The following is a 22697-nucleotide window of genomic DNA, read 5'->3' as shown; positions in this document are numbered from 1 at the left end:
CTGGCTTCAAGTTTGTCCATCATGCTACTTCATCACACGTTCAGCTCTGTAAAAGAAAAACAAATTAAGACACAGGACTGAAATTTTACACCTTTAGTAGAGATATGTATGATGCTACACACAAAATATCACGATTCTGCGATATGTGGAAGTAGGTGAGGGCGATTCTTTATTGAACTACCCTTGTATGTTGACATCATCAGCCTAACAACAGCTATTGAACATTAACCAGATGGTAGTTGTGTAATCAAATACAAGATACACACTGGTGTGCAAAACTTATGAACCAACACTATTTCTAAAAGTTACAACCACAAAATCAAATGAAACAGCCTGTGGCAATTTAGCATTCGCATTAGTAGAGGCATATGATGCAAGAAAGCAAGCTTATGCAGCATCAGCCAAAAAAAAAAAAAAAACCACTCCCATTTCACCCCTCCATTCGTTTGAAATACCTGTCCAGCTAAGCCTTAAATTTATTTAGGCTATCAACTTCCACAACAAGGGATGGAAGTCTGTCCCACCAACCAACTACCCGTTGGCTAAAGGCAAATTTCCGCACATCTATCCTACATCTGCCTTTCCTCAATTTGAATTTATGTCCTCTCAGGTGATTATTCTGAGCAAGAGGAAGAATCCCATCGGCATTGAGCATACACAAACCATTCAAGGCTTTATACACCTCTATCAGATCACCTCACCGGTGCCTAGTCTCCAGACACTGTAATTTGCAAAACCTAAGCCTTTCTTCGTAAGAGCAACCCTTTGTTTCATTCACTAATCTTGTTGCCCTTCTCTGTACTCGTTCCAGCAGATCTACATCCTTCTTGAAATGAGGCCTCCAGACCTGTATACAGTACTCAAGGTGTGGCCTGACCATTGCCTTATAAAAGGGAATAATCACCTCCTTATCCCTGCTAGAAAAATTCCTGTATATCATTGACAACACACCATGAGCTACTCTTGCAGCCCGTCTGCACTGCTCAGAAAACTTCATATCTGCCTGCACAATTACCCCCAGGTCCTTTTCATTCTCTACCACTGTCAGTGTAGTACCACAGAGTTGATACGTTGCTCTGGGGTTACTGTTTCCCATATGTAGTACTTTACATTTGTCAATGTTAAACTTCTTTTTTTTTTTTTTTTTTTTATGAAAACCCCAAACACGAAAGGTATCAAAACCTATAGTACTTAGTACCGTGCATGGGTTGAAGGAGAAGTATGGGGGGAGGGGGATGCCGGAAACTTTGCTCTAGAGACTAAACATGGGTTTCACCACTTCAAGCATCCAATAAGCAAAGTGGTGGTATTTCACCGGTTGATGAAAGTCATCTACCACCTATCAATTTTGCTACCTCTCAGCCCATCTGCTCAAGCTTTCCAGATCCTGTTGCAGCAGCAGCATAGCATCAGTAGTGTTCTTAACAACCCTGACAACCTTTGTATCATCTGCAAACTTGGACATTAAGCTTGATATACCATCATTATATACCATATTTCCCCATGTATAAGACGCACCTTAATTTTGGGGCCCGAAATTTGAAAAAGAATGTACTACATAAAGTTATTGAACTCAAGTTTTATTCATCATAAAATTCATACAACTCCTCATCACTGTCAAAACTCCCATCCATTAGCTTGTCCTCATCTGTATCTTATGACGAATCACTGTCTTCATATATTGCCTCGTCCTCAGTTTCATCTATGGCATTTGAAATGTCACACTTCTTAAATGACTTGACAATGATCTCAATCTTGATATTATCTCAGAATTTTTTCACCCAGGTACAAACGTCTCCTATAGTTGGTTTCTTCACTCTTCCTGCTGGCGTCAAATTGTCCCCAGAAGACTTCATCCATTGGTTCCATTCGTCTCTCATGGCAGCTTTGAAGGGTTTGTTAATGCTGACATCATGTGGTTGGAGCTGGGATGTCAAGCCTCCAGGTATGACGGCAAGTTTTGTTTTTTGCTCTGCAGCAATCTTCTTTGTATATTTTTGTTATGTGTGCCCTGAACTGATCAAGCACCAATAGGGCAGGTTTGCGTAAGAGCCCACCTGGTCTCCCGCTCCAAACTTTCTCAAACCAGATCTTCATCCCATCCTGATACATCCAACCCTTGTCATGAACGCTCCTCGAGGAATGTCTTCTTTTGGAATTGTTTTGCGTTTGAAAATCAGCATAGGAGGCAGCTTGGTTCCGTCGGCACAACAAGCTAGAACAACTGTATAATGGCTCTTTTCATGTCCACTTGTCTTCACAGTTACAGTTTTCGCCCCCTTCTTATCAACAGTTCTGTTACTTGGGACATCAAATTGAAGGGGGACTTTGTCCATATTTGCAATCTGTCCCAACTCAAACTGATGTGTCTTCCGATATTGAATGACAAAATGATGAAATTCAAGGATCTTCTGCTCATAGCTTTCAGGCATCTTTTGGGCAAGTCTGGTGCGTGTACGCATGCTTAGTCCATTCCATTTCATGAACCTGAAGCACCAATTGTGTCCTCCTTTGAAATCAGTAACTTCTTTTTCATCAGCAATTCTTCTTGCCTCATGCTGAACCATCTTTGTGGATACAGGAATTCCAATTGCCCTTTGCTCTTCAATCCATATCTTCAATTCCCTCTCTAAATCAGGCCATTTGCTGACTTGCCTCTCATGGCCTTCTTCTGCCGTGGCATTTTCAGTAGGGTATCTTCTTCCCATAGCCAGTCTCGGATTGTTTTCTCAGTTGGAGGAGTACCAAACTTATGTTCAGCAGCACGATTTCCATTCACTTTTGCAAACTGGATCACTTTTAACTTGAATTCAGCACTGTACGAAAATCTTTTCTGAGTGATTTGTGGACAGAACGTGGCAAAACATAACCTAATATACCGGTAACAAGTGCGAAACAATGAGCACAAAGACAACAAAAGCGCGAAAAAGCGGGAAATGCAAGTAAAAAAATCTACAACCACTGCATAAGACGCACCCAGTTTTTTGACCCCAAATTTTTCGAAAAAAGGCACATCTTATACATGGGGAAATACGGTAATTTATAAATACAGAAAACAACAATGGACCCAACTGAACCCTGAGGGACTCCACTAATAACAATAGTCCACCCTCTGTCTTCTCCCCCTCAACCATCCCTTTATATATAGCAGCAATTTCCCTCCAATGCCACACTGCTCCAATTTGTGCAGCAATCTTCCATGTGCAACAGTATCAAAAGCCTTTCTAAGATCCAAGTATATAATATCAAAGTTATTCCCTGCATCCAGTTCTTTTGTGACTGCACCATAGTATCCAATCAAATTGGTCAGGTAAGACTTTCCCATAACAAAACCATGCTGTGTCCAAGCTATAACTGAAGTCTTGTCTAGATGATCCTGCAGTGCTTCTTTAACCAGTGCCTCCATTAATTTTCCTGGAACAGAAGTTAAACTCAGAGGTCTATAATTACTTATGTCAGCCTTTGATCCTTCTTTGTGAATTGGGGTCACATTTGCGATCTCCAGTCTATGGGTACCACCCCTGAGTCCAAAGAAGCTCTCATAATTATGGCTAACGGATTGCTTACTTCCTTTGCTGCCTCCTTTAATATAACTGGATAGATCCCATCCACCCCAGGTGCCTTTCTTGTCTTTATCTTCAACAATTTCTCCTCCACTTTACTCTCAGTTATTACAAAATCATCTAGCTCACTGCCAGAGTTTACTTCACCTCTGGCATTCTCCTCGCTGAATAACTCCTCATGTGTGAATGTAGATGCAAAATACTCGTTTAGTTTGTTAGCCACCTGAGCAGGATCCTCAACTGTTGAACCATCAATATCCAGTGGACCAATCTGATTCATTCCTTTCCTTCTAGAATTTACATAAGTAAAGAACTCTTTTCTGTTTTTCTTTGCATTCTTTGCCAAGGATTTCTCATAATCTGCCTTTGCCTGTCTAATCTCCTTTGTGACTTGGTTACAGACCAGCTTATATCAATCATAGGCTTCCATTTCATCCATTAATTTATATGTATCCCATGCATTTTTCTTCTCTGCCATATGTTTCATTAGTTCAATTGACATCCATTTAGGACTAAACCCTGAACAATATTTCTTAGTTGGTATGTAAAGCCTAGTAGCTTCCAAGATAAGTTCTTTGAATGCTTCCCATTTTGAATTTGCTGTTGGTAACATCATCAGTTGTTCCCACTGTACAGAATTGAAATACTGTCTCAGACCATCGTAGTCGCCTCTACGAAAGCAAAAACCCTTCCCTTTACCCCTGATGGTAGTTACCTCTTTGAGTAAATTCCACTTCAGTGCACTGTGATCACTGCACCTAGTGGTTCCTTTATCTGCAGATTCTTAATGCATGAAGAATCACTACTGATAATCAGATCAAGGGTATTACTCCCTCTAGTTGCCTCCCGAACATGCTGATGTAGAAAACAAATAAATCCATAAAAGCCTTGCTAGTGTGTGAGTGACAAACCCATAAATTCCAGTCAATATCTGGGAAATTAAAATGCCCCATTATAAGACACTTTAATTTACTGGCCCACTCTATTTCCCTGTACAGTTTCTTATTATACTCATCATAGTCATTAGGCCTATAGCACACTCCTACTCTCAATTTTGATCTCCCAATGCTTATGTCACACCAAACTGACTCGACACAGCACTGTCCAGTGATGTCGACTGGCTTCACTTCCTCGGATTTTATGTGTTTCTTAACTAATAGCATAACTTCTCCTCCCTTCCTATCCTGTCTATCCTTTCTGTACACATTGTACTCCCCCAAATTCCAGTTCTGCATTCCTTATTCTATGTGACACCAAGTCTCTGATATCCCAACAATATCTGCCTTTGATATTTTGAGCAATACCTCAAATTCATCAAATTTATTTATAAAACTCCTAGCATTGGTGTACACACAAGTATACATGCACCTGTTCCTATTCTTAGCTACCCTAACACAAACCATGTGTTTACTTGTACCGCAATGACTCCCAGCAGTATCTGAAATACCCTGCATCTTGTTTTCCAGGCTGCTGCTCATTTCAGTAGAAGCAGTGCAAGAATCACTTTTACCTCTGCCAGTGGCTACTGTTAGTCTTTTAGTCCTTGCATCCCCCCAAGATAGCAGTTTTCTGACCCACCTAACACTGCCTCGATAGCATCAGCAAATATTCTTGCACCCTTTCTATTTAAGTGTATCCCATCCCTGTAGAAGCAGTATCTCTTGTTAATAAGTACAGACCAGGCCGAATTGATTGACAAGGCTCTCATCATATACTCCCTCCTATCATGTCTGGGGAGAATTGCAGACACTTTCAAATTCAACCCTAATTCACGGCTTTTTTTTCAACAGTGACCTGAATTGTTAAGTAATTCCGCCGGTCTCCTACTCTTAATATCATTAGTGCCAACGTGTACAACTATATCAACTTTTGTGCCCTTAAAAGATGATATCCACTCTACAACTTCATCAACCTTTGCTCCTGGCAGACATACCCTGGGTCTGTTCCACCTATCCTTTTTACATACCATGTTCACCATTTCCCTGACAATAGAGTCACAATTTGCATAACTGTGGTCCTTCAGTAGAAAGCTGGTGCACATGCAAAAATTTGAATCGTAATGAGAGGGCTCACATAAACAGATTAAAGCAGCAGTTCAGCAGTTATGTGCAAATTACCGAATGGTGAGCACGATTGTTAATAGACATTCGATTGGTTTCATACAGTTCTACAGACAATGAAATGGCCAGTAGAAATCTATATGACTTTACCTGAGGTCAAATAATTGGAAAGGTCGAGGAAGTGCGAGGCGTGTGGCTGCAGAGTTCAGTATCGCCCATAGCATTGTCTCATGTGTGTCGTGAATGGCAGGTACAGCTGTTCGAAGGACCAGTGGTGGTCGTCCATGAAAAACAACGCCCAATGATGACCGCTATATACTCCTACAGGCCAAGAGGGACCGACCGCAAAGAGCGGGATCCATTGCAAACCAGTTGCACAGGACACAAGATATCGCAGTTTACTGTAGCCAGGCGACTCCACAAAGATGGACACCTTTGCTTGACGGTCAGTACAGTGTGTCCCTTTAACACCTGCCCATCAGAGACACTGTATACAGTGGTGCATCAAATGCAAGGACTGGACAGCAGCAAAATGGGGTAAGGTATTCTTTACTGATGAGAGTAGATTCAGTGTCAGCAGCGATTCTGAACATCAGCTAATCTGGCGAGAGGTTGGCACATGGTATCACCCTCTATATACATCAATGAAAGAGATGAAAACATCAATGAAAGAGATCGATATGGCGGTTGAGGTGTTCTTGTCTGGGGATGCATTATCTTGGATGGACGTACACAACTCCAGATACTGGAAGGCGGTACTGTAACCAGTGCACGCTACTGTACTGAGGTAATTCTTCCCCATGTGCATCTGTTCCGAGATGCCATTGGCCCCAAGTTCGTGTTTATGGATGATAACACCACACCTCATTGCCTGCAGCTGTTGATATGCTTTTGGAAAGTGAGGACATTGTTCGTATGGATTGGGCTGCCCATTCCACCGATCTAAATCCTATCAAACACATATGGGATGCTCTGGGGAGACGCCTAGCAGCACGTCCACACCCACCAGAAAATGTTCACCACCTGAAATTGGCGCTGACAGAGGAATGGACGATGTTACCGCAAGAACGTATCGACAACATTCTTCTAAGTATGGACAGGCGGTGCATAGCCTGCATTGATATTAGGGGTGGTCATATCTCCTACTGAGGACCACCTCTTTCCTTTGTTCCATCTTTGGCAGTGATGCATCTAAATCATGGCAGCCAGTGCTACGTTGCCATTTTTGAATAAAGTCCCTCTGTACCGTTTTGTTTCCATTGTTGTTTCTTTCATCATTTCTGTACCTCACAAGGTTCCCTTGATATGCTTTTCCCATATCCAGGCCACTCCTATGAGAAGCCATAGGTTGGTCCTTAAGTTTTGCACACCAGTGTATTCTTGTTCTTGGGAATATTTGATCCAATTGACTACTGAGGACACAGTGCAGGTCACCAGTTCTTATATCACTCTAGTTTATGTAAACTTGTTGTATGTTATGCCTGTGCAAGGTGTTTGTACACCAATCTGCATGTTATGTGGACTGAAAAAGTTGCAAAGACTTATGGGAGGAATCCTACTTCCTCTGCTTGAGATAGATCAACTACCGTCGTGACTGAAGAGTCCTTTAAGAATTTTTCCAGTCTCTGAAGGAATTCAAACAGAGATCTTTTCAAATGAGTGACAAGTGGCAAAACTGCTATTTCGCTATACTTTGCAGTACAATTTCACTGAATGCAATAGAAACGTTTTGAATTTTTAATAGCAAAACTGTGTCAAAAATCAAATTGGAAAGCATTCTAAGAGCTGTAGTATACAGAACTCCACCTTTTACAGTGAAAAGCTGGAGTATAAGTCAGAGCAGTTTACAGGTAATCATTTTGACAAGAATACAAACATTAACCAGATTTAACAGTTGTGTGGGCTCCAAATACACAGTCAACTCAAATGCTGCACTCCCACACTGACCACTCAGTTGTTTCAAGGTTCAGAGTGAAGAGAGTGGTTTTTGAATCAAACCAAACTGAAATAGCATAAATAGGTAATGGGTCTTGAAATCAATCCCTTCAGCACTGTTCTCATGGTCCTGAAATTAGAGTGAATGATGCAATTAAAAAAAATTAACCAAACTGAGATCAAGCTCCGCAAAAACGATAAGTGTTTGCCTTTTATTTACATGATTGTTGTTTTATATTGTACTTAATACGTAGTCATATAGTTATAGTTACGCTGGTTATTTTTTATTTTAATTTAGATAAAGAGTTTTTGTGGATTTTACTTACGATAGGTAAAAACCGTTATTTTTGTTCGATTTTTGTAGCCATTGTTTTTGTATATAGGGAATTCAAATTTTTTGTAGGGAATTCAAATTTTTTAATTGAGGTAGCTAGGTAGCTCTAACGCATAATTATATAGTAATACGCTTCACTGTTTCTATTTCATAGTTTCTATTCAAATACTACTGACATTTAATTTATTGATTTTATTAATTTAAACTACCATGCCCCGAACTAGAGCAGCAAAGCAACGGGCACAAAGTGGCAGGAGTGTTGTAACTCGGGGGAGAACTGAGGGGGGCGATTCTCCAACGCGTCACAGCCTAAAAAAATGTGCGACTTGTGAAATGTTTGCCGAACTCTCTGGAACGGAACATGATATTGCCATGGGGGATGTCTTTGTGTGTGCACGATGTAAGGAGTGTAAGGAAATCAGGCGACAACTCAGCGTTGTTATGGGCCTATATGAGAGTTTGAAGGACAGGGTGGATGCCCTCGAAGGAAATAAATTGAGGGGCCCATCAAGCTCTCAGCTGCCCACATCAACGTCAGAGCTTGAACTTGGTCATCGCGCAACACAGCGGCAAACCCCAAGGCAGAATGCACTGGTCCCACAGGAACTATTAGTTGTTGGTGACTCTATTGTCAGGGAAACGGGGAACATGCTATGTAAAAAGGATAGGTGGAACAGGACCAGGGTATGTCTGCCAGGGGCAAAGGTTGATGACGTTGTAGAGCGGATATCATCTTTCAAGGGCACAAAAGGTGATATAGTTGTACACGTTGGCACTAATGATATTAAGAGTAGGAGACCGGCAGAATTACTTAACAAGTACAGGTCACTGTTGAAAAAAAGCCAAGAATTAGGGTTGAATTTGAAAGTGTCTGCAATTCTGCCCAGACACGATAGGAGGGAGTATATGATGAGAGCACTGTCAATCAATTCGGTCCTGGAAAGATTGTGCAAGGCTCAAGGGGTAGAATTTTTTTCAGCCTGGACTGTACTTGTTAACAGGAGAGATTGCTTCTACAGGGATGGGATACACTTAAATAGAAAGGGTGCAAGAATATTTGCTGATGTTATCGAGGCAGTGTTAGGTGGGTCGGAAAACTGATAGCTTGGGGGGATACAAGGACTAATAGTTTAACAGTAACCGCAGGCAGAGGTGAAGGTGATTCTTGCACAACTTCTATTAGAATAAGAAGCGACCTGGAGCGAGGGGTGTTGGGGGTTTCAGGGACGGATGGCAGTCATCCTGGAATAGTTGGGTATATGGGATGTGTTAGGGTAACAAGGAATAGGCATAGGAGCATGTATGCTTGCATGTATACCAATGCTAGAAGTATAGTAAATAAATTTGAGGAATTTGAAGTGTTGGTCAAGACATCAAAGGCGGATATTGTTGGGATAGCAGAGACGTGGTGTCACAAAGATATAAGGAATGCAGAACTGGAATTTGGGGAGTACAATGTGTACAGAAAGGATAGACAGGACAGAAAGGGAGGAGGTGTTATGCTGTTAATTAAGAAAAACATAAAATCAAAAGAAGTGCATCCAGTTGATATAGATGGACAGTGCACTGTTGAGTCAGTTTGGTGTGACATAAGCACTGCGAAAGCAAAATTAAGAGTAGGAGTGTGTTATAGGCCTAATGACTCGAATGAGTACAATGAACAATTGTACAGAGAAATAGAGTGGGCTAGTAAATCGGACTGTCTTATAATGGGGGATTTTAACTTCCCAGATATTGACTGGAACTTGTGGGTTGGTCACTCACACACTAGTCAGACTTTTGTGGATTTATTGGATGATTGTTTTCTGCAGCAGCATGTTCGAGAGGCAACCAGAGAAAGTAATACTCTTGATCTGGTTATCAGCAGTGATCATTCGTGTATTAAGAATTTGCAGATAAAGGAACCACTAGGTGGCAGTGATCACAGTGTGATGAAGTGGGATTTACTCAAAGAGGTAACTACCGTCAGGGGTAAAAGAAAGGGTTTTTGCTTCCGTAAAGGGGAGTACAGTGGTCTCAGACAGTTTTTAAATTCTGTACAGTGGGATCAACTGACGATGTTACAAACAGTAAATTCTAAGTGGGAAGCATTCAAGGAATTAATCGTGGAAGCTACTAAAAGTTTCATACCTATTAAGAAATATTGTTCAAGGTTTAGGCCTAAATGGTTATCAAATGAACTAATGAGACTCGTGACAGAGAAGAAAAATGCATGGGATGCATATAAATTATCAGGCGACGCAGAAGCCTGTAGCAGATATAAGCTAGTCTGTAATCAGGTCACAAAGGAGGTTCGGCAGGCAAAGGCGGATTACGAGAAATCTTTGGCAAAAGATGCTAAGAAAAACAGCAAGGATTTCTTTACTTATATAAACTCTAAAAGGAAGGGGATGAATCTGATTGGTCCACTTGACATCGATGGTTCGACTGTTGATGATCCTGCTCAGATAGCAAACAAACTGAATGAGTATTTTGCATCTACATTCACACGTGAGGAATTATTACAGTTTGAAAATGGAAGAAGGTTATCAAATTGTAGCAGTGCGCTTAATGATTTTGTAATAACTGAGAGCAAAGTGGAGGAGAAATTGTTGAAGTTAAACATAAGAAAGGCACCTGGGGTGGATGGGATCTATCCAGTTATATTAAAGGAGGCGGCAAAGCAACTAAGCAAACCCTTAGCCATAATTATGAGAGCATCCTTGGATTCAGGGGAGGTTCCCACGGACTGGAGATGTGCAAATGTATCCCCAATTCACAAAGGAGGTTCGAAGGGTGACACGAGTAATTACAGACCAGTTAGTTTAACTTCTGTTCCGGGTAAAATAATGGAGTCACTGGTTAAAGATGCATTGCAGGATCATCTAGACAAGACTGCAGCAATAATTCAGACACAGCATGGGTTTGTTAAGGGAAAGTCTTGTCTGACAAATTTGATTGGTTATTATGATGTGGTCACAAAGGAACTGGATGCAAAAAATAATTTTGATATCATATACTTGGATTTCAGGAAAGCTTTTGACACTGTTGCGCATGGAAGACTACTGTACAAATTGGAGCAGAATGGTATTAAGGGTAAGTTGCTACAATGGATAAAAGGATGGTTAAGTGGGAGAAGACAGAGGGTGGTAATCAATGGGCGCTGCTCTTCGTGGACTAATGTTATTAGTGGAGTCCCACAGGGTTCGGTGTTGGGTCCACTGTTGTTTTGTATATTTATCAATGATATTGATGAAGGTATATCAGGCTTAATGTCGAAGTTTGCAGATGACACGAAGGTTGGCAGGGTTGTTAATGACAGTAATGGCAGTGTGCTACTGCAACAGGATCTAGATAATTTGGGCAGATGGGCTAAGAAGTGGCAACTGAAGTTTAACCTTGACAAATGCAAAGTACTGCATATGGGTAGAAGTAACCCCAGAGAAACGTACCAACTGTGTGGTACTACACTTAAGGTGGTAGAAAATGAAAAAGACCTGGGAGTAATTGTGCAGTCAGATATGAAGTTTTCTGGGCAATGTAGACAGGCTGCTAGGGCAGGTCATGGGGTTTTGTCAATGATATATAGGAATTTTGCTAGCAGGGAAAAGGAGGTGATTATCCCTCTGTATAAGGCAATGGTCAGGCCACGCCTTGAGTACTGCGTACAGGTCTGGAGGCCTCATTTTAGGAAGGATGTAGATTTGCTTGAGCGTGTACAGAGAAGAGCAACACGATTGGTGAGGGGAATGAAGGGATCCTCTTACCAAGAGAGGCTTAAGTTCTGCAAATTGCAGTGGCTGGAGACTAGGCACCTACGCGGTGATCTGATTGAGGTCTATAAGGCCTTGAATGGGTTGAGCACACTGAATTCTGATGGGATCCTCCCACTTGTTCAGAATACGAACCTACGGGGACATAAGTTCAAATTAAGAAAGGATAGATGTAGAATAGATGTGCGGAAATTTGCCTTTAGCCAGCGGGTGGTTAATTGCTGGAACAAACTTCCATTTGTCGTTGTGGAAGTTGATAGGTTAAATAAATTTAAGGAGGAACTGGACAGGCATTTGGAGGGTAGTGTGTGATTTTTTTTTTTTTTTTTTTTGGCTGATGCTGCATAAGCTCCTACACTTGCTTTCTTGCATCAAGTGCCACTACTACTACTACTACTACATCATGAAATATGAAGCATTTGAACATTTTTCAATACCATATCCTATGGCTGATAGTTAACAGCCATAAAAGTAATGCAACACAGTATACATATGTGCTCCTCACTTCATATATCAGCATGACTAACATTTATCAGAATAAATTTTAAATTAACCTAAATATTAGTGTGCTTTAAAGAGGAAGCCCATCTAGCCAAGACTGCAGTTATACTTCAGACACGGCATGGGTTTCTTAAGGGGAAATCTTGTCTGACCAATTTAACTGGGTACTATACGATGCGGTCAGAAAAAAACTGAATGCAAAAAAAAAAAAAAAAAAAATTTTAATATCATATACTTAGATTTCAGGAAAGCTTTTGATAGTGTTGTACATAAAAGACTGCTGCACAAATTGAAGCAGTGTAGCAGTAAGAGAAATTTGCTGCTATGGATACAGGAATGGGGTGGGATAAGACAGAATGGTAATCAATGAACACTGCTCTTCTTGGGCTAATGTTATTAGTGCAGTTCCCCATGGTTCAATGTTAGGCCCATTGTTCTTTTCTATCGTTATCAATGATATTGATAAAGGCATATCAGGCTTAATGTCCAAGTTTTCAGATAATACAAAGGTTGGCAAGGTGGTTAATGACAGCAATGATGGTATACTTCTGTAACAGGATCTAGAAAAGTTAGGCAGATGGGATGAGAAATGGCAATTGCAGTTAAACATCAACAAATATAAAGTACTGCACATGGGTAGCAGCAGCAGTAATCTCAGATTAATGTACCAACTATGTGGAACTACATTCAGGGTAGTGGATAATGAAAAAGAGCTGGGGTAATTGTACACAGATATGAAGTTCTCTGAGAAGTGTAGTCAGGCTGCTTGGACAGCTCACAGGGTTTTGTCAATGATATATAGGAATTTTGCTAACAGGGATAAGGAAATGATTATCCCATTGTATAAGGCAATGGTCAAGCTGCATCTTCAGTACTGCATTCAGGTCTGGAGCCCTTGTTTTGAAAGGATGTAAAGCTGCTGTAACAAGTACAGAGAAGGGCAATGAGATTGGTGATTAGCATTAGCATTAGTAGAGGCATTTGATGCAAGAAAGCAAGCTTATGCAGCATCAGCCAAAAAAAAAAAATAAATAAAAATAAATAAATAAAAAATAACCACTTCCACTTCACCCCTCTGTTCGTTCGAAATACCTGTCCAGCTGAGCCTTAAACTTATTTAGGCTATCAACTTCCACGACAAGGGATGGAAGTCTGTTCCACCAACCAACCACCCGCTGGCTAAAGGCAAATTTCCTAAACGTCTATCCTACATCTGTCTTTCCTCAATTTGAATTTATGCCCTCTCAGGTGATTATTCTGAGCAAGAGGAAGAATCCCATCAGCATTGAGCATGCTCAAACCATTCAAGGCTTTATACACCTCTATCAGATCACCTCGCTGGTGCCTAGTCTCCAGACACTGTAATTTGCAAAACTTAAGCCTTTCTTCGTAAGAGCACCCCTTTGTTCCATTCACCAATCTTGTTGCCCTTCTCTGTACTCGTTCCAGCATCTGTACATCCTTCTTGAAATGAGGCCTCCAGACCTGTATACAGTACTCTAGGTGTGGCCTGACCATTGCCTTATACAAGGGAATAATCACCTCCTTATCCCTGCTAGAAAAATTCCTATATATCATCGACAATACACGATGAGCTACTCTTGCAGCCCGTCTGCCCTGCTCAGAAAACTTCATATCTGCCTGCACAACCAATACTTACATGAGAGCTTGAAGGACAGGGTGGGTGCCCTCGAAGGATTAAAAGTGGCTCTCAGCTGCCCAGGGTGCTCTTTGCAAGGCTTCAGTTCTGCAAATTGCAGCATTTGGAGACTAGACGCCTGTAAGGTGATCTGATTGAGATGTTTAAGGCTTTGAATAGATTGAGCAAGCTCAATGCTGATAGGATTCTTCCTGTTGCTGCTCAGACCACACGCATGAGAGGGCATAAATTCAAACTGAGGAAGGATGGTTGCAGAATAGATGTGCAGAAGTTTGCCTTTAGCCAGCGGGTGGTTGATTGCTGAAACAAACTTCGATCTGCTGTTGTGGAAGTTGACAGCTTAAATATATTCAAGGAAGAACTAGAAAAACTGTTGGACAGAATGGATGGGGCAGATGAGAAGTGTTTTTTTTTAGCTGATGCTATACAAGCTTGCTTTCTTGCTTCATTTGTCACTACTTATGCTAATGCTAACAGAGTTCCTGCATTGAATGTTTGTGCAGAGACATTTAAAACTGGACAGTGATATTGCTTCAGGTCAGATTACAGTTTCAGATCACAGATCATTTATCAAAATTGAAACTTTATGTGGTCAAAAGCCAATGCAAATTTTATGAAGTGTTGCAGAAAAGTGTGGTGAGGCAGTAGTAGATTGTAGTACAATTTCATGTTGGTCTCAAAGGTTTCAAATCATACCGTGTTGAAAACAAGGAATGTTCAGGAAGTCCGAGAACATCTGCAGGCGGCAACACATTGGCACTCGTTATTACCATTTTGGAGGAAGACAGACATATGACCTATGAAGAAATAGCCAATGAATCTGGAATGCCAAAATTATCTGTTTACTGAATTGTAACTGAGGTATTACAAAAACAAAAGGTTGCCATTCAATGGGTCCCATGTTTGCTGTCAGATGAATAATGAGCAAAGCATAAAGAAATTGCAATGCAGTTGCTCACACGATACCAACAAGGAAGTGATGAATATTTTAAAATGTACTGTTGACATGACTTTGAACCTTAACTGTACAATTAGCTCATTAGAAGCATCCATCTTCACCACGTCCTTCTAAATTTTGCTGCCAACCATCAAAGGCGAAAAAAATGGTCATCATGGCCTACAAACTATGAGGGCATTATTGCTGGTGGTTACATGCCACTGCAAGTTCAGTAACTGGAGACTGCTATGCAACAGTTCTTCCTCAGAAATTAGGTCCAAAAGCAGCCATTCATTTCATACACCTCCTCAGTGCTGTGATACAAGTACTTGCAATTGTCATCTATTCCTCCAGCTCAAAGAACATGGACAAAGATTTCTGTCTTTAGAAGTGCTCAATGCAGCTGTGACCCAAAGCATCAGATAGCTTAACTTCAGTAGACAGGTAAACAGCATTTAAAAATTACCTGATCTTTGGGAAGCAGTCATAAGGCATGAAGGAGAATACATTGAAGATTTTTAATGTAAATTATGTTATAAAATAAATTCATTTTAAATTAGTTCAAAATTTATTAAAATATTTTATTAAATATTTATTATATTTAGTTTATTAAAATTAATTTTAATTAACTGCTTATGTGCATTACTTTTGGGATAACCCTTGTATATATAATAAACATAAATATGTTTCAACAGTCTGCCCAAATACCAACATATCTATATTAAATATTGGTTCGAAAAATGTTGCAAGTAAAAGATCAAATGGTCAAAGCTATGCACATCTAAGAAGAAGAAACTCCTGAAAAGAGGCACTGTGGATTACTTTACAATGAAATATTTCACATAAACAGATAAATACATATTTCACATAAACAGATAAATACATATTCCACAGCAACTTTAACAAGTAAATGTCCTACATAATAAGTGAGGATATAGTTTTTTTTAATGAAAGGTTTTAAAATATATACATAAATAGAATATTTGGGAGGGGCACTTTTAAAGAAAATATTAAAAGATATATATTAGCATGAACACTGTAAACAGATATACATATTTTTTATAAAAATTTCTTGTTTCTTACTTACATGATAAAGATATAGATTTTTTTCATAGCTAGACAATGCAGAGTTCTTAAAAATGGGGCGTTCTTCTGAATGCTGCTGATCTGAAAAAAAAAGTTAAATAGTGACTAAACAAAATGTATATGACAACATAATGGAATAATAACATAAAAGAAGCAGTGGCTATATGTAAAGCATGGAATAGAATAATAATCCAAACTTATTATATATAAACTGTATTATTACTACTTTGTTGCTTCATTCCAATTTTGAAAGCTAATGTACTGCATATGGGTAGCAGCAACTCAAGAGAAATGTACCAACTATGTGGTACTACACTCAGGGAGGTGGAGAATGAAAAAGACCTGGGGGTAATTGTACAGTCAGATATGAAGTTCTCTGAGCAGTGCAGATGGGCTGCCAGAGCAGGTCATGGAGTTTTGTCAATGATATATATAGAAATTTTGCTAGCAGAGACAAGGAGGTGATTATCCCTCCTTGTCTGTATAAGGCAATGGTCAGGCTACACCGTAAGTACTGCATACAGGTCTGGAGGCCTCATTTTTGGAAGGATGTAGAGTTGGTAGAATGGGTACAGAGAAGGGGCAACAAGATTGGTGAGAGGAACAAAGGGGTGCTCTTACCAAGAGAGGCTTAAGTTCTGCAAGTTACATCATCTGGAGATTAGGCACCTGTAAGGCAATCTGATTGAGGTGTATAAGGCCTTGAATGGTTTGAGCAGGCACAATGCTGATGGGATACTTCTGCTTGCTCAGATTAAGAACCCGAGGGGGCATAGATTCAAATTGAGGCAAGACAGTTGTAGAATAGATGTGTGGAAGTTTGCCTTTAGCTAGTTGATTAGCAAGTAGTTGATTGCTGGAACAGACTTCCATGTGTTGTTGTGGAAGTTGATAGCTTAAATAAATTTAAGGCTGAACTAGACAAACATCTGGAGTGACCAGCCAGGTGAAATGGGAAGGGTTAATAATGCTAATACCCCTGTATCTTCAGTATGATAGGTCAATAATTTAACAATCTCACTATATTACATTTGTCTCTCATTAGTTTCTGCTAATCATGATTAACAGCTACTGAAAAGTAAAATATACATGCATGACAAACTTGCAAGATTACCAAAAAATGAATTAAATCCTTTAATTTATTTTTTGGTAACCTAACATTATTCAAATAACATTAGGCTTCATAAATGCTTAATTAAAAAAACACTAATTATCTCATTTTAGTAACCTAACCTTATTAAATAAGATTATGTTATCTAAAATATGATAATCAACTTAATAAGTTATTTTAATAAAGCATTTAAGAAGTCATGGTTAAGTCTAGGGAAAAAGCCTCAAGCTATGAAAGCTATAAAAAGTCATAGTAAAAAGCAATTCTCCAATGGGGATGTATACTGTTATTTCTTTAAAGTGAGTGCCACTATCAAGATGGTGGTTTCGACTCTGACTGGCACATCCTCGGTGGTTAAGTAGACAGGTAGATATAACATTTCAACTTCATTTACTGCACCATTTTGCATGTTAAGGAGATATAAGTCTATAGAAATGCCTCAAGCTATAAAGAGCCATTATACATGTCAGTCAGACACAGTCTCTTTCTGTACATAGCTTTGAGTAAAATGGATTTGCTCAAATTACCTACCAACCAAGAAGACTCCAGTCCAGATCAAAACACAGTCTGGGTAGTGATATACACTATAAATAAATAGCAGTATACTTTTCCAGTGGAGAAGTGATTTTTATTTAGAGCAGTGCAATACCAAGGCAACTCATGGCAAAGTTCATCCACAATATGTGATCAATGCAGTAAGTAGCAAATCCAGTTTGCTCAAAGCTATGTACATATGTTTGCCATGTACAATGACTTTTTACAGCTTTCACTGCTTGAGGTTTGCCCTAGATTTAATCATATCTACTCATTTACTGTACCATCTCAAAGTAGATAATCTCATCACTGGATTCTTCAGTAGATAATCTCATCACTGGATTCTTCAGGTGTTAAGTGCATGCCTATTCACTTTAGAGTAGTACAATAACAAGGCAACTCATGGTATGCATCCACAGAATGAGACTAATGCACCAAGTAGCAAACCCAGTTTGCTCAAAGCTATGTATAGAAAGAGGATATGCCCAACATGTACAATGGCATCTAAGAAGTGTAATGTTGCATTGTTATAATGTAAAGTGAATATCATAAAGAAGTTAAGATCTATTAAATACCTTAATCTTATTAATTAAGGTTGGGTTAATTTTTATTAAGTTAATTAATTAGGTTCATTTTCAATTAAGCATTTATGAAACAATGTATTAAGTAAAGCTAGTTTACCTAAAATTACTTTTAAGGAAATAACTCAATAGAAATCATTCAGTGATGAACATTATACAGTGAGTGTTACACTACTGATCTATCATACGAAAGTTACAGAAATTGTTTAGTTAATTCTTGCCCCATCCATAAAAGAACACCAAACCCACAGTGACAAATTGATCACAGGATATCTGCTGCTGTGAAAATTCCCAAATGTTTGTTTTTTTGTCATGGCCTGCTTATTACATGCATGAAGTGGTGCAAACAATGAAGACAGATTAACTGAAAAATGCATGCTTAAATATGGCTGACATCCTGTAACCAGGAAACAACTTAAGCAAAACTAAAAAATGAAATGTAAATTTCACTCTATCAATCAGAACTAACCACTTAGTTTAAACATAATAAAAAGATGAAAATAACCTCTTATGTTTAGGCTTGCATTAGTATTAGCAACATTATACAAGGAAATACAGCTTATATTATTATTATGATTAGCCATATGGTACAAGGAAGCCCGAGGTTTATGCTGCACCAGCCAAAAAAAAAAAAAAAAAATTCCCCGAGTTATCCTGAGAGAGAAGTAGAAAGGAATCACCAAGAAAGAGAAGAATGATGATATCCAGCTCAGGACCCTGGGTTTGCCACTCCCATACTCACCAGATGTGAGCCCCCAGGGTTAAATGGCATCAGCCAAAAAAATAAAATAAAATTATCCACTTTGCTTGCTCATTCCTTCCAATAATTTCTTCAAAGCTTCTTTAAATCTAAATTCCCACTTCCACAATACTAGGTCAATGTTTCTTCTAACCATCAATTACTCTCTCTCTGCCTGAATGCAAATTTTTACCCATCTGTTCTGCACCCATCCTTTTTCAATTTAAATTAATGCTCTCATGTGTCATCTGAGAAAAGGTAAAGATACCATCAGCATTTAGTTTACTTTAACCTTTTAAGGCTTATACACCTCAATTAGGTCAGTAGACATTTCTAGTTAATCTTCATCTGCTAGCATGGCATCTGACAGATAACACTTTTAATGATTTTAACCCTCCACTAAGAAACTCCCAATATTCCCATGTGGTGTCTGTGAGATATCAGCAACACATGTCTAATTTTTCCATAATGCTTTGATTTTACTAGCTAAATACAAACAGCTGACAGTGACCTTGAAAATTCTAAAAAAGTGCAATAAAAATTCTATTATTATTGGTTTCTCTCATTTATTTTTGTTCAATATTGTTTAATGGGGATATCAAATCATATTTAATAGATCGTGATTTTCAATTTAGTTAAAAAGATAAAAATTAATTTTTTATAATTAAAACAAAATTTTTTATAATTAAAAAAAAACAGGGGAGTTAGACACCACACAAGTGTCCTTGTTACAACTAATCGTGTGCATGAGTGAAGGTTAATAAGGCCACATACCTAGTTTTCAATTCATAGAACACATCACTGTCTTTCTTGGTAAGAATATCCTTTTGTGTCCTATCTAATCTTGTTGCTCTTCTCTGTACCCATCCCAACAGTCCACATCAAGAGGTTTCTAAACCCTGCCTGCAGTATTTCAGATGTGGCCTAACCATTGCCTTATATAATGGGATAATCACCTGTTTATCACTGCTGGAAAAATTCCTAATGGCGCTAAAATAGTATGTTAGCAGAATTTCTGCTACCCACATTGCAGTACACTGCATTTATCAATTTGTAACACCAATTGCCATTTTTCAACCCATCTATCTAGTTTATCAGTGATTGGTTTTGATCATCAGTGAATTTACATTTTGTTTTTTAGTTTGCTTGAGTTGTAAACTAAAAATTTAAATTTAAGCATATTTTCATTTCAATATGGACATCACTTTACTAATAATAAGCAGGCCCTTTCAGAATGTAAACATTCAGTTTTCAAAGTAGCAAATGTCTTGCGATATGTTGTCACTATGATTCCCCAAAACTTTCTTTTTTGTTATTTGTTCTCTCAGTAGGTTTTTGCTTATGGATGATACAGGTTGGGGGTTTTTTGGTGTTATTTTAGGTAGCAGTTGTAGGATCATGCCATTCTGCTTCCTGAGTGAATACTGCTTCATGCTTATTAATTTTGGTTTTTTATATTTCATTTTGCAGTTCCATATTTTCCAACTATAAAAAGTTGTCTAAATTGAGACAATTAAATGCATTCTTGTAATTATTTAACAAGAATTATGAAGTACTATACATTATAGCATATATTTTTTATCTATTTATTGTGCTAGGCAGTCCCAGCCAGCTTTCCTGGCATCCTCATTACAATACTGTACACATAATTACAGACTTACAGCACTAATTGCTGCTCCATTACAAGATATTGCAGTTCTGCACTTCATGTACCCACACCATTATAAGACATTGAAGTGCTGCAGTTCATATAAAATGAGTTTGGAGTCCCTGCCACGAAAAGTAGCTAGTGAGAAATTGTAGCCAGTGCATACAATTTCAATGTAATGTCCTGTCTGAGAAAAAAAAGTCTTTTTAATAAATGAAATATAACCCAGAAAGCTGAATTCCACACCATGGAAGTATCCTCCAAAGTAAATTGCAGTCAGACCGTGGAAGTAGTCTCATCAGTAAATTGTAGTCAGAAGATGAACACGGATCTATTGCAAGTACAGCATATAAGTAAGTTCTATTTTTTGCCCTTAATCATATATTCACCATACATATATGTCAATCACCCTCCTTTTATTTACAGCCCTTTCACATTTCACAGTATATTACAGTAAAACCCTCATTAAGAAGCACCATATACTTTATAAATCGAATGGTTTGAGCATGCTCAATGCTGATGGGATTCTTCCTCTTGCTCAGAATAATCACCTGAGAGGGCATAAATTCAAATTGAGGAAAGACAGATGTAGGATAGATGTGCGGAAATTTGCCTTTAGCCAGTGGGTAGTTGGTTGGTGGAACAGACTTCCATCCCTTGTTGTGGAAGTTGATAGCCTAAATAAATTTAAGGCTCAGCTGGACAGATATTTTGAAGTGCAAGTTTTTTTTTGTTTTTTTTTTTTGGCTGATGCTGCATAAGCTTGCTTTCTTGCATCATATGCCTCTACTAATGCTAATGCTAATTTTTGCTCTTTCTTACAGAAAGCTTTTATAATATGACATATTATAAAAGCTTTAACTTTTATAACTGTATCTATAGATACAGGTGATAAGAAATTACCTTATTTATGCTATATTGTGTACATATGTGGCTTTCATTTGTAACTGAGCCATTTCTTGTTATTTTTTTTGGTAAAGTACTTCAAACTAGTATATCTAAAAATTAATACTTTATTGACATAAAAAATGTTAATATCAAATAGCTGCATTAAACTCTGCAAGGCATTTAAGGTCATTCCAAATAAATCAAAGAATATAAAATGAATCCAGGCCATATATTAGACAAATCAAAGTTTTCATGTCAGCAGATAAGCCTATATGATATGTTACTCCTCCAAAATTTGTCTAAAATGTGCATTGATTTTGTAAAAAAAAAAAAAAAAAAAAAAAAATAATAATAAAGTAAATATTAATATATTCAAAGTATGAATCTTAAAATGTCCATAGTTTTGTTTTAATTAATTGGGCTAACTAACAGTAGCTGAAGCAAGAACGTAAAATAGAGTAATTATGAAATCTGTATTTCAATATGTGAAGCCTTTTCGAAATATTAATATAAATCATATTTTAGCACCGAAATGGAAGGTAATTCGTTTTTTACAATATCGATTTGTGATATGGGCTGGCATTCAAACTATTTTAATATAGCAAAATGTTTACAGATTTTGTTTTTAAAGACAATAACAAAAAAAAAAAAAAAAAAGAAAGTGGCTTAATGGGGTCACATCCCTTGTGACCAAGATAAACTGCTAAATACATTTTTATTACATTTATTTAATTCATTATTATTATTTTTTTTATTTTTTCTCAAGTCGTGTATATGTAGGAAGCTGTTTCTCACCATGGAAATCAATTTCGTCCCCTGGAGTTGCAGCATCATCTGCTTCGGCAGTAGATCCATAATTTCGGTCTGATCCAATGTCGTCTACTGACAACCTATTTTCTTCTGATGGAATCACAGTGAACCTTGCAGACATTTTCTAATATACACACCACAGAACAATAAAAGTAATAAATAATTTAAGCACCCTAATAGGAACAGGCTAACAAAAAACCGCACCCCACGAAACTGAGATGCCTATTTCTCAATTTACGCACGCCTACTACAACCGATCATTGCTGGAGTACAGCTGTCATCTGAACCGGAACTGTTCGTTGGCGTTTCTTCTTTAGGAGTTCCAGTGTCATCTGTTTGCTTTTGGATGATACTGAAGTCGATTTTTCAATTAACAAAAACGTTATTAAATTCAGTTCTGTGATTTAAACTTATAAACAAATACACATGTTCTGCATCCAAATAAATTGAAGGAGAGAAAAAAAAAAAAAAAACTAGTGACAAGTGCGATGCCTTGAAGAACATGCTCTTTTATGCCAGAAAATGTGCTGAGAATAATATAAAATATTAGAATGCTGC

At 38.2% G+C, this 22697-nt stretch overlaps 1 protein-coding gene across 1 annotated transcript in view; it reads right to left on the bottom strand.

The window, feature by feature from the left end:
* The window catches only part of LOC150082531 (solute carrier family 12 member 4-like), a 208503-nt gene extending 186132 nt beyond the window's left edge, over window positions 1-22371 (bottom strand). Inside the window, exons 1-2 of the mRNA XM_090378670.1 lie at window positions 22125-22371; window positions 15830-15909 (exon numbers count right to left, since the gene is read on the bottom strand). Of these exons, the coding sequence (XP_090234796.1) occupies window positions 15830-15909; window positions 22125-22260 (216 nt within the window). The 5' untranslated portion in view covers window positions 22261-22371. The remainder of the gene's footprint in view (window positions 1-15829; window positions 15910-22124) is intronic.
* Between the last annotated feature and the right edge of the window lie 326 nt (window positions 22372-22697).

This window comes from Mastigoproctus giganteus, chromosome 7 (assembly GCF_048544385.1).
Source record: "Mastigoproctus giganteus isolate SK-2022 chromosome 7, ASM4854438v1, whole genome shotgun sequence".
Taxonomy (NCBI): domain Eukaryota; kingdom Metazoa; phylum Arthropoda; class Arachnida; order Uropygi; family Thelyphonidae; genus Mastigoproctus; species Mastigoproctus giganteus.
The sequence above is the reverse complement of the archived record's forward strand: the minus strand, read 5'-3'. Positions and strand labels throughout refer to the sequence as shown.